Source organism: Anoplophora glabripennis, unplaced genomic scaffold, assembly GCF_000390285.2.
Source record: "Anoplophora glabripennis isolate ALB-LARVAE unplaced genomic scaffold, Agla_2.0 scaffold50, whole genome shotgun sequence".
Classification (NCBI taxonomy): Eukaryota; Metazoa; Arthropoda; class Insecta; order Coleoptera; family Cerambycidae; genus Anoplophora; species Anoplophora glabripennis.
The window spans coordinates 1,241,693-1,254,714 of record NW_019416330.1 but is presented as its reverse complement, the minus strand read 5'-3'; the positions used below and the strand labels follow the sequence as shown (position 1 = coordinate 1,254,714).

Genomic DNA, 13,022 nt, shown 5'->3' with positions numbered 1-13,022 from the left:
CTGTAGATAGTTTAATAGAATAGAACATGTTTTTTAAAAGTAAAACATATATGGTCTTTCTAAATAAACGTACAGTATACAATGCCTATTAATTTATTTATAATATTATTTCGCTATTTAAGTTGTTATTTGTACTTTGTATTTGTTTTATTTGTTTGTGTTTACCCAAATGTTTTGAAATATTGAAGATTGTCACTAAAAGACACTGTTAAGAATTCAAAGAAGGTCATAAATGTAGTCCCGATCGTTATGCAAAAAAATAACAGCTTCATTTCATGGCTTGATCACATTACTTCCATAATGGATCCAGAAACTAATTAACTAGTAATAAATGAATAAATAATAAATTAAAATTTACTGAATTCATATCGGGACTTCTGAGAGGTCATAAAATTCTTCTCGATTTTTCTGTTACGTTGTGGAATTATTATTGTATTATTGAGTGATTCTGAATTCTGAAGTCCTGTTTTCTATTATAACCTTAGAATAAATAATGTTTCCTAACATCCCAACAGCAAGGAATATCAAGACAACAATACTATTTCCAGTATTGTAGTATCAAGTAGCACTTCGTGATTAAAAATTACACCCGTACATTACATCTGTAATCCAATAGCGGAACAAAAAAATTCCAGAAAACTGCTATGATCCGCTAGAAGTTCTGATCTGAATTCGATGGATTTTATTTATTAAGCAGTTTCTGATATAACTACGTGAATTATAAGTGTGTTTAAACGATCCATGTGATATAGTATTACTGAAAATACCTTTTAGTGGCTCTATTCGATGTTTCAGGATATGAAAGTACTTTAATTGGGGTAATTGGGGTCACTTTTAAATATTTAAAAGTTTGGGCAGGAAATTTATATTTTCTCATAAATTTACAAATAGAAAAGTTCTTTCTCTTCAGATAATTCAATAAATATAATAGAAGTTCATAATTTAATGCAAACCTATTAATCAAACTATTGTTTTATTTTCCAAAACAACTAAAACAATTTAAGCGAGTAAAAAGCGACTGATATCCTCCAGCCAGAGTGTTAAAGAGATGATGATTTTAAACATTTAACAATCTGGTCAAGCGTTGCTCGTCATTTTGTAAATTGCCCAGCCATTTTACAAAATGAGCCAGAAAGTAAAATGTAAAATAAAGCAGTCAATGAAAATATGGCTACGAGAGATACACAAGTTTTTAATAATAAATGTTTCATGTTTCTTTCTTTTTTCCTTACTTTCGGGAATTCAGGGGTTTGCTTTCTGTGAGATTCATCTAAATTTTATGAAACTCGTATTTGTCTAAGATTGATTTGATTAGTTTTTAACGGTTAAAGATGAAATAACAAGAAATAATGTATTGTTTTAAATACTATCACACACACACAAGCGTATGAAAAATATAGCAAGATAACATTTCGAAGCAAAATGCAAATAGCTTTGGCTTTGTACTTTCATTGTCAAATGTATATGCTTACCAAACTAGAAGATTAATTAATTCTACCATAACTATGTATGACTCAGTCAACTTTCTCTAATATAAATCATAACTTTTTATTTTCGTTTTCACAATGGGAAGTCCAGCAACCAAATAACGTGTCATGTTAAACTATTCTGCAGAAATTATTTATTTATACATTTAGTAATGCAATTAAACATATAAAAACCCAATAATTTTCATATATTTATAAACAGCAATTTTTATACAAATAAAAAATACTTCACAAAATAATTTTATATACTGTTAGCATCATCGGTAGAATGCCTTTGCTTTACATCCTTATTTTACATTGTTTTTCTAATAATCTACAAGTGAATAATGGTATATTGTTAAATGCAGCTGCTTATTACCAATCAGTTCATGTAATTGGAATATGAGGGTACCTATTGCAGAAAACGAATTCCTAATAACATTTAAAACAGTGAAAATGGAATAATTTGCATAAATTAGTTTTTTTAGTATTCGTCTGTCGTTACTAGGTTTTGGTGGTAGGCAGATTTCATTCTCTCTTTTCTAATTGATACTTTCTTTAACTAGTGTTCAATAACCAGAAAACCTTTTCTACCATATGGAAGTAATATTGTATAGTGGTAGTATAAAATGGTAGTCCTTATATATGCTCTGTTAATAAAGGGTGTAATTCTTTAGATCCTTTAAAGAAAAAGTGCCTATCCTAAAAGACGTAGGTTTCAAATGATGTTATAGTTTTGGTACAAATTTTGACATTTGCTTTGCTGACTTTAGCCTATTTAAAGATAATTAAGAAAAACCATTTGGAAAGTAACAACTTCAACACACTGTATCTCGAAAACAGGGCTTCTAAGAAAAAAACTTTACATGAACTAACCCTATTGTTCCCATGAGGAACTTGCACACAAGTTTTTCTGAAACATGAACGGGACATCCTGTATATACACGCATAAAAGTAAAAATGCACTAAATTTGTAAACAATTATATCAACCAAAAAACTGTTCGTCACATTATAATTTTAATTTGATCTTTAATGATCATGAAAGTCATTCTTTGAATAACTACTTTGTATTTGAGATTTGGAAACAAAAAACAATTTTCTTTGTGATATGGACAGTTTACTTTCTATTTATTCAATTGTGTTATACACTTATAGTGTTTAAAATTAACTCACCCTCAAATTTCTTTTTTCTTTGAAACACCATTTGGAATTAAACGAACTGATCGAATTTTTAAAGTGCTGGAGTCCCCCAATATAATCGCCACAGATTAATATAATTATTGCATAACCTGATTTAATTAAATTACCAGCCCAAATTTCCTTCTATAAAAAAAGTTATAGTTCAATTCTATATATATTTTTTTTAATTTTACTCTTCCTGTCGTTGACATTTCAACAATTTAATTGTCGGTACAACGCTTTTTAAGCAATTTTTCTGTTCAACGAACGAAAACTGACTTTTAATTTCCATTGCATTAAGGATGTTATACTCACATGGTGTAACTTTTCTTTCAGCTGCAATAAATATAATTATACATTTGATATCAAAATTAGTGTTATTAAAGTGTTTAATTAATCATTTTCTTGCAAAATACTTGATTCTATAACGGTAACACATTTAGAGTATTAAATACACTAATATTCTATAGCTAATTTTAATATCACAACTGAAGGAAGAACTCATCTAAAATATTCTAAATGGTCATACCTATCCAAGATTGGGAATTAGGTAGTTTAGCAAAATTGTAAATAAAATAGTAATAAATACCAAAAAGCAACAATTAGTTTTTAATGTTTAATTAGCAAAATAACTGTATAACGTCAAATGCATTTAATATTATGTACTTCTTTTACTAATTATGGTTTATATGTTTTCTTGCTTTTAAGAAATGTCGAAAATAATACGATATATTCAGCGTTAAACGCGTTTATCTCCAGAACAGTTTCTTGGATCAATATCATAGAAGTACACAAATTTTTCTCTTGAAAAAATACAATGATTTAAACGGTGATAAAAATTAAAATAGTAGGATACTCTGCCACCTGGTCCCCAAAATATACTTTTTATACAAAAATGTGTCTCTAAAATGGATGTAATCAACAGGAACCTGTGGTGGTACCCCGGTACATGCATTTCAAATACACCCTGTACATTAATTTCAAATTTTGAATCAAAAGTTGAAAGTTTTGAATCAAAAGTTGAAAATTTTGAATAGATAATGAGTATCTTTAAAGAATGGTTTTATTTCATTGGACATATGTACATGACAATGTATTATTATTATTCACGTTTAAACAAACATATGCCTAGATATCTGTCACATTAATATTATAGTAGACATAAATACTTTTGACTATAACGGGTATTATATAAAGTGTAACATATACATTTTTAATATTGATTTTGTGCTTAACTTACGGTAGAACCCCATATTTTAAATTTCTCTTAGCCGCTACAACTGATTTTCTAAAATCCAGTAGCGCCAAATTTGGTGTGATATAAAGCCATACTTTTTTAGTTTCTGATCCCCACTTCAATAATAGTAACAAGACTTGGTAAAATTACATAATTATTATTAATTATCTAAATAAACCATCACTGTATGTGTATGTAGCAATATGTCCATATCAGTTGACTTTTTCTGCTGATTACGATTGAGTCTAAGGCCAAGTCTTCAATACATAGTACCATTTGACCGTTTCGGATCTAGTTAAACTTGCAATACAAAGAAATTTGATTGTTCTCTACCAAACAGAGGCAATGAACTTTGCCTTGAATTTTGAAACTTTCTCTGAGGTGTTGTAAACCGTTCATTAAAAAGACGGTTTCTTAATATTGGTAAATGAATGAAATTATTTAATTATATAATTTCTATAAAGAATTATGTAGGTGATTCCTCATTGAAAATTAAGGGGATCCGTTCCTTACGAATTTATGTATGAGAACAAAAATTTAATTACGTGTGGTTTTCCTGCAGGTAATTTCTCGAAAACTTTTTTCTACCATCAATATTTTGCCAATTTAAAATATGTTTTAGATATCTTGATTTATTTGAAACAAATATGACCCAGCAAAAAAAGAATATGATTCTGCTCCATAAGAAAGCTTTTGTTACAATAAGAATACATTAAGGCCCGGTACTTTAAGGTTAAAGCTTGATTAACTGATCAGGCGATTAGACTGTGGAGGTGGTTCTTATTTATGGAAGGGCGAAATGGGCGGTGACTATTAGACGCCTTCATTATAGCCATCTTTCTCTATCGCACGGATATCTATGACTTTCTTTATCGCTCTCACGTAACGGCCGATGAACCATGGGGACTTTCCGACCCTGTATACTGATTTATTTTATAAAGGATAATCACAGTCTAATCGCCTGATTAGTTAATCAAGCTTTAACTGAGACTCAAAGTACAGGGCCTAAAACTAGGAAAATAAATTGAGACAAGCCTTAATTATAAATGGAAAATCATAAAATATCATAATAAATGTTGGAAATGGCCTCCTCATACTTTACAAAAGATTCCGTCCACGTATCTGAAGCAATAATAAAATTTGCAAAAAAAACAATCAAAGTATCAGCAATAATTTTCATTTTAATATTTTTTTGCTCAAAAATTATTATTTGAAGGACCATAAATCTTCAGGGAGGGGCGCAGATATCCTCCTGTACAATGTGGTCTTTAAGAACTAACTACCCTCATAACATTTTTATCTATTTTAACAAATTATTTTGGTGTCATATAAATCGTCATCAAAGCACGACCCATTGTCTTCAAAGCCATGACCAAATGCTACCAATCTTAAGGGAGTACGATGAGGAATATTTTTAGGGAAAAAATTTTAATAAATTCTTACTCAGAATGATCTGAAACACAAATGCTCCAATTTTTGTGGTATAATCAAATCATATCAAATCAATCAAATCAAATCAAATAATTTATTGGTGTCTATACATTAAAATGTTTACACAAGTCAAAGAAAGAAAAACACGAAAGATACAACATATAAGCAATACTACACTAAAGCTAAAAAACACATTCAGATAAATATAACGTAAACAGCATAGAAAAGTGAACATACAATATATATCTAAAAACTGGCCAGCAAGGAACTCATCAAAATTGTAAAACGCTTTTCTCTTAAGATATTTTCTAATTCTGGCCTTAAAACAGTCTAAATTTAGTGATCGAATCTCAGATGGAAGTCTATTAAAGAATTTAATGCAAAAATAATTTGTGCCATCTCTGGATTTCGCTAATCTATGAAATTTAGGCCTAATATTATGTTGCTCTCGTGTATGATGAAAATAAAAATTTTCTTGTCGAACAAATCTATTCTGATTATTTTTTATATAAATGAGACATTCAAATATGTAAACTGGCGGCATTGTAAGAATATTTAGCGGTTTAAAGTGCTCCCAAAAATCATCTCTGTATTTTATTCCAGCCATAATTCTAATACATTTACGTTGTAAACCAAAAATTTTATCACTGTGAGACGAATGACCCCAGTTAAAAATTGCATAAGTCAGGGTGGCATGAAAAGTACCATAATATCCAGATATGAGTACAGGCTTAGATACTACACGATCCAAATTACGCAGTAGGAAAATATTCTTAAATAAACGTGCGGATAAATCATTGACATGTTTTTCCCAACTCAATTTCGTGTCAAGGTGAACTCCAAGAAATTTAATGCTATTTGAGTTATCACAAGTATTGATATGGCGAAGTGTAAAAAGCAAAGATTGAGTTTTGTCAACATTTAAGTTCAATCTATTAGCAATAAACCAGTCCTTTATCAGCGGCAGCGTATCCACTGAATCCTCTGTGAGTTTAATTAAGTTATTATTTGACTTTAAAGCGGTAGTATCATCGGCAAATAAAATAAAAACAAGAGATATCACAATTTGGGAAATCATTGATATAGATAAGAAATAGAATAGGGCCCAATACTGAGCCTTGGGGAACTCCATGAACTATTTTTGTTAGGTATGAAGAACAAGAATTATAAAAAACATACTGAGTTTTGTTCGATAGATAAGACTCAATACACGCTATTGTCAGTAAAATTGTAAAATTTTAGTTTATTTAAGAGAATTCTGTGGGACACACACTCAAATACCTTAGTCAAATCGTAAAAATTTCCACTGACAACATTGTTTGATTTGAAATTGTTTAAAATAATTGTAGTCAACTGGTTAATAACTAAAGTTGTTGACCTTTTGTTCCTAAAACCGTATTGACTAGAATGGAATAAATTATTGTTTTCAAAATACTCTGCAATTTGCATTTTTAAGGCAGTTTCGAAAACCTTTGCCAGAACGGGAACAAGAGATATTGGTCGGTAGTTAGATACATCATCTTTCTCACCTTTCTTAAAAACAGGAATAACCCTGGATAACTTGAAAGCTGTAGGAAATACGTTGGAGCTAATACATTGATTAATTAGTTTAAATAGTGGAAAAATTATAATGTTTTTAAGAGTTTCCAAGATTGGAACATTCAAATCGTAAGCATCTTTTTCTACACATTATATACCTACAAATTATTATAATTTTTTAACTTTAGCAGAAAACTTTTTTAGGGACGCCTATGAAACTTATTAAATTTTATTGCTAGGCGTTTTTATACATGTACTTCGGAAAGACTATAGTAGTATACAGTCTCTTTCATATAATTAAGAACAAATATTTAGATTCGTATTCGCGTTTTTAAATATTTTTGTAAAAATTACAGTTTTTTAAGTGCCTGGGTCTTATTACACTTACATAATCTCTTACAGAGCAACCTAAAAAGTAGATATTTTTCTTAACTTAATCGAAAAACTATACAAATTGATACACTTGTATTTCAAATCACCCTGAGTAACAACCCGTTGGATTTTTTTCCAATCCTAATAGTTCTTCTCCAATATTTGCACCAAAAAAAATATGGTTGCAGTTGACTATGGATTGGAATTATAAACATTGAAGAGATCTAACAACAACGAATTCGTTAAAATTTGATTTTTTTTATTACTTCCAAGTGGTAGTCAAAAGAGGTCGTTAAAATTAAAAATAATCGGTACAAATACATTGTGGATGAATGTCACTTGGTCTAAGAATAACATTTTTTGTAACTAGTTTACTAGAATTGGGTTAAGGAAACTAATCACTTTTTTATTATGGCCACAATTCACAATAGTGGGAGAGTTTAGAATACATTCTCAGGTCAAACAATATTCGTGTTTTACTTAAGGAGCTTTACATAACGAAATATAGGTGCAGACGGAAAGGTATTGGAAGCCAATATTTAATATTAATCGAATTTTATTAGATATATAAAATACTACTCTTAAATATATCTGTAAAAAAATATATAAATAAAAATTTTGGCTTATTTAGTACTTATTAAGAATCGTAGCAGATTACACTTCAATCTAACAGAAATAACCTGCAATGTTTCACTTGCCTCCTTGATCTTATCGTTGTATTTGATAATTTTGATAGATTTATGTATCATGCTTTCTAAAATTTGAAAAAATAATAATGAAGAGCAGATAATAAATCTAGAAATAAATTAAAAATATGTATAAATCTATCTATAAATAACTATAATTTGACGATCATCTGTCATTAACTTGTCATAAAACTAGACACAAGGAAATATATCTAGGTCATGGCATATTAAGGCCGTTTGAATTATTGTTAGTATCGCTAATTTATTTCTGCTTTATTATTAATTTCGTGATTATTGTTTCATAAATATGTATTCATTTTCAGGAACAGTAATAAAATATTAATCTTATAAAACATAAGATATCCATCACTTATACGACGACGAATATTTCTTTTTTTTTGTATCTTTAATTAATTTGCAAATATCTAAGCTCTAAGGCTGTAAGCAAGTAAATATTATTTAAATAAACAAAAAATTTATTTCAGTACAATTAATAAATATTTCTGAATTATTTTATAAGCTCTAATAATCTGAGTATATTATAACTATAAAAGAACACCCATTTTCCCTTGAAGTCCGTCGCATTACCCCTCTCGCCCCTATTAATTAGCAAAACTACATCATTTCAAATCTTTTCGTCATACCTAAACACGCTAGGAAGAAATATTAAAATAATTAATTCTCAATAATCTCTAAAATCCTTATTTTTTTACAGGACAAAAGGAAATAGAAAGGAAATAGACTAAGAATTAGTGTCCCATAATATTGGGTAACTTTCTACATTCACATGACCTGAGTACGTCGTAGTAGGTTATATTTTGTTCGCGAGACAAATGAAATATTTCCAAGGCCTACTCCAAAGAATTCTTCTAAGAAACTGAATAACTTCAATATTTTTTGACACAAGCATTCCTGAAAAATGTTTGAAATGCTAAAAAATATGATTTTCTCTCTTTGTATGCAAGAGAGCGTTGATGTACATAATATACGTTTATTTAAGTCATTAATATTATTTTTAATAAAATGCATTCCTTCTAAAGTTTGCTGAAAGTATTACAAATACATATATCCTTTATTAAAGGGAAAAAAATCGGAAGCAGTTCTTCTGACAGTATTTCATCAACTTTCAAGTTTTAAATATGAAAAATAATGTAGAATAAATTAGAGGAGAGCCGAGATTGTCCAAACGTAAAATCCATTTGCAACTTTCGCGAAAGTTTGTATGGCATGTGGTAGAGCACACTTAAATTTCGAGACCTGCTCTACTTTTACACTATTCTAGCTTGTTGGCGTCCTTACCTGATGCATACACAAACATGGACACCAGCAGCGCCGCATGTACCATGATAGTCCAACTAAAATTAGTGATAGCCATGTTGTCACAGGTCAATCACTCTACACTATCATCTAGCCGGCTGCGGTGCATCAGAATACAAAAGAAACAACTGAGCACCAAAGTTAACTTGATAGATTCACTAGTCATCAAACACTTCACTGGATGGAATCTATAGATTCAACGTCCTGTATATGTCACAAATCACATTGGTCTTTAAAATACACTTGATGTTGTGGCGGTTCAAGTCTTCAGGGAAAGCTATACAGTAAATAACTGTTAAACCGATAATTAACAATTAATTGCTGCTGCAAAATTATAGATATACCGGTGATGTGAGATTTTTTTAAAACGTAGTACTTCACTGGATATTTAGGTCATACGAGGCAGTGGAATTCTTCATTTTGATCTCTTCCTTCCCGAACCGGATGGATGATAACATGGATCAATTTCGAAACACATTTCCAAAAAATTTTTTTTAACCGCGATTTCTATTGATTTTGTTTGGCTGTATTAGTTGTCTTGGCGTCGCGATTGAACATTGGTAGATGATGAGGCGCGCACCTTCTTCTGCAGACTGGTCGAGTAACGGCACCAAGAGGACTTACCTAAACCACTTGAGTGTACGTGACGTAGGGGCAATCGGGGCAAGGCAGTAAAAAGTGGATGGCATTCTTCTGCAGTTACCATGCCGTGCTATGTGTACCATTGCACAATTGTTGCATGTACCATACGGCTTAATAAAAGCTGCTTAACTTAATCATTATCATGTAATTCGATTTAGGAAGCAATAATTTACCACCGTACGTACTTTTCATTTTCTCTTTGTGATTACTGTGGCATACAAATAATAATAATTAACAATACGTAATTAGAGACTGACTAATTATAGCTGTCCGTAACTTTGAGTTTGTTTAAATAGTAAATTCCCATCAGGTATCTTCTGAGTCATATAAATCTCCTATTATATAAGATTTCCAAAATCACATTTTGCATTGTACGATGCATGCATGCTATGCTACTCTATTTGATACAGAAAACCTGCTCATTATTAATTAGGAAATCAAAGAGCATTCTTAAAATCTTCTATATGTGACAATAACGTAATTAACTAATGATACTGAGCGAAACAAATACTCAGCGTATTGCCCCGACCAGCATTGAATTACACTTACAATATCTAGTAAACTAAGAACCTTCGTCAATAGAACCAGCAGATTTATTCCAGCTTCGGATTTATTAGTTGCCATCAGTAAATCATAGTAGCGTAGGGGTAGCGGTTTGTTACTGTTCGTTGTAAACGAATCACTAATATTGGTGACGTCAAGATTTAGGGATTTTCCGTTACCGGTACCAGTCGTGTAATGTTGGGTTGCCTAAATATCAACGATCACGTGGCTTCTAAACATTTATGGCAGTTCTGTTTATTATTACAAAAATACTAATTTTTTAAAACAAACGGCCAGAACAAATTGTCGTGCAATATGAGGATAAGTGATACGTTACTTGAACTGTTCCTGTACTAGTCCAAAAGTAACGGGAATTTTCAAACTGCGCATGTTGTATCTTGACTATCGAGTTGATTCTTTTTTTGTTTATTGGTAGCACCGTCAATTTTTAGGCAGCTGCCACTCTTAGTTTGTGTTTAGCGAGCGAATGAGTAAGAGTTACCTCAATGTTTCTGACGAATTTGTTTGATATTTTGTGTTAAAATGTTAAAGAATGCCTTTGGCCTACACAAATGTTTTCAGGAAGACCAAGAATACACGAAGCTAAGGCGAGATCTGGTCGTTTTCTTCAACTACAATGGAATAGTGCATCACGAGTTTTTACTGCCTGGTCGTACAGTTAACAAGGAGTACTACCTACAAGTTTTGCGCAATTTGCGTGAGACAATCAAGAGAAAACGATAGGAACACGAGACACAACTCGCGGATTTTGCACCACGACCGCTTCTTGACGAAACACAACACCATTGTGATGCCGGAACCATTCTATTTTCCGGACATGACTCCTGTGACTTTTTCCCAGACTCCCAAAGTTAGTCAAAGGACAACGTTTTTCAACAATAGATGAGATAAACGCAAAATCACAAACCTCATGGCGAAGCCTAAAGAAGCGGTCTACCAGTGTTTTTCAAACTGGAAACTACGTTTGCATAAATATATCACTCTGAAGGGGATGGAATAAAAATCGAAGATTAAATAAATACTTTCTGAGAAAATTAACAATTCCCGTTATTTTTTAATCAAGCCTCGTAGTTGAGTTTCTATTAAGCCCACAAATTCCATATTTGCACCAGACAAAAAGAGTTCATTTTTCAAAGAAATTGTCCCTTTTTTGCACCAGAGTATTCAACTGAAGTGCCTGGCATAGTAATGAGTACTTTTTACTTGTCTACATTTTTCAGTGTCTGATTTTTGTTTAGTCAAAAATAATTTAATAAAAATAGCCGTTGACTGATCCTTTTAGCGCAAAAGTTTCTTTGATATTTTTTTTTTGTATATACCAACAAAAAAGAAAAAACTGAACTATACCACAAATAAGTAACTTAAGATAACAGCTAATAGCCCACTAAGCCGTTGGGTAGAGCCAGTCGAGTGGTGTGATGTCACAAATATTCTGCGAATAGCTTGGACCGTTTCAAATATTCTACTAATTAGAAATCATTTATTCACAGTTAATTTTAAAGCCATCGACTAAGTGTTTATGGAAATTGTAAGATCCGGTTATAAATAAAATATTAATGAATGAATAATAACTTTTAAAGCACCTAAATGATCTCAGTAGAGCAATCGGTGATCATACGACTATAAGGAAAAACAAAATAAACTACTTCTACTTGTATGTCTAAGATTTTTTAGCAAATATAAAATAGGTATCAAAATGATGATAAAATATTGTAAATCAGCCCACACTGATCTACCCCAAGTAAAGTAAGTGCTAATATTAGATGTATTAAAAATCGGAGGCAGCTGGAAAGTGTTTATAGCTACTTTAGACTAGAAAAGAGGGAGTTGAACTCTCGACCTTCAAACAAAACCGAGGTGTTAATTTACCATGACAATATCCAATGTTAAAACTATCTTGTAGTAGAACCTTTGTTCAGCAGCGTCGAATTATGCTATGCTAAAGATCTATTATTTATCCGCAACACAATGTTGTCTGACGTAAAGAAATGTACCTTTATAGGAGGCAGGCAAATTGATTTAAACACAATATGAATTCTTAAATTGCTGTGTTCTTTTTTCTTCTGCAGTCCCTTCTTACACAAAAGTTGTAACCTCTTCATATTGTCTTGTACAAAATATTTGTAAGTTTTGAGGAGGGGATATCATCAAATGGGGGAAACTAAATGTAACATAATGATTAATAGAAATTATATTCTCAATAAAATTTTTTCGATTTTATTTGAAAGTTCGTTATAGAGGGTGTTTCATAATGTAGTGCAAATATTTTAAGGAGGTGTTTAGAAAGTAATTTTAGGGGGGTACTACCAATATATTTTCTTGATTTGAGCCCCTCCTGAGAAAATATTCAAATCTCAAAATGGTAGAAGAAATTAGCTTTTATTTTAATTTTTTTTCACGAAAACGGTTAAACTTAGAAATTTGAATTTTGGTACACGTTAACTAGTTGAATGGTATTTTTGAATAGTCTATTTTTTAGCCAATTCCAACAAGAAGAATAGCTTTTAATACTACATTTCATTTACAAACTTTTTTTACTCTTCCTATTTTTTCGTATACTTTGTGCAAAACCGTACTTATCTTATCAA

General features: G+C 30.8%; 1 protein-coding gene across 1 annotated transcript in view; it reads right to left on the bottom strand.

Annotated features, from left to right (window-relative positions):
• The window catches only part of LOC108914711, a 37,761-nt gene extending 27,987 nt beyond the window's left edge, over positions 1 to 9,774 (bottom strand). Inside the window, exon 1 of the mRNA XM_018720581.1 lies at positions 9,211 to 9,774. Coding sequence (XP_018576097.1) covers positions 9,211 to 9,286 — 76 coding nt within the window. The 5' untranslated portion in view covers positions 9,287 to 9,774. The remainder of the gene's footprint in view (positions 1 to 9,210) is intronic.
• Between the last annotated feature and the right edge of the window lie 3,248 nt (positions 9,775 to 13,022).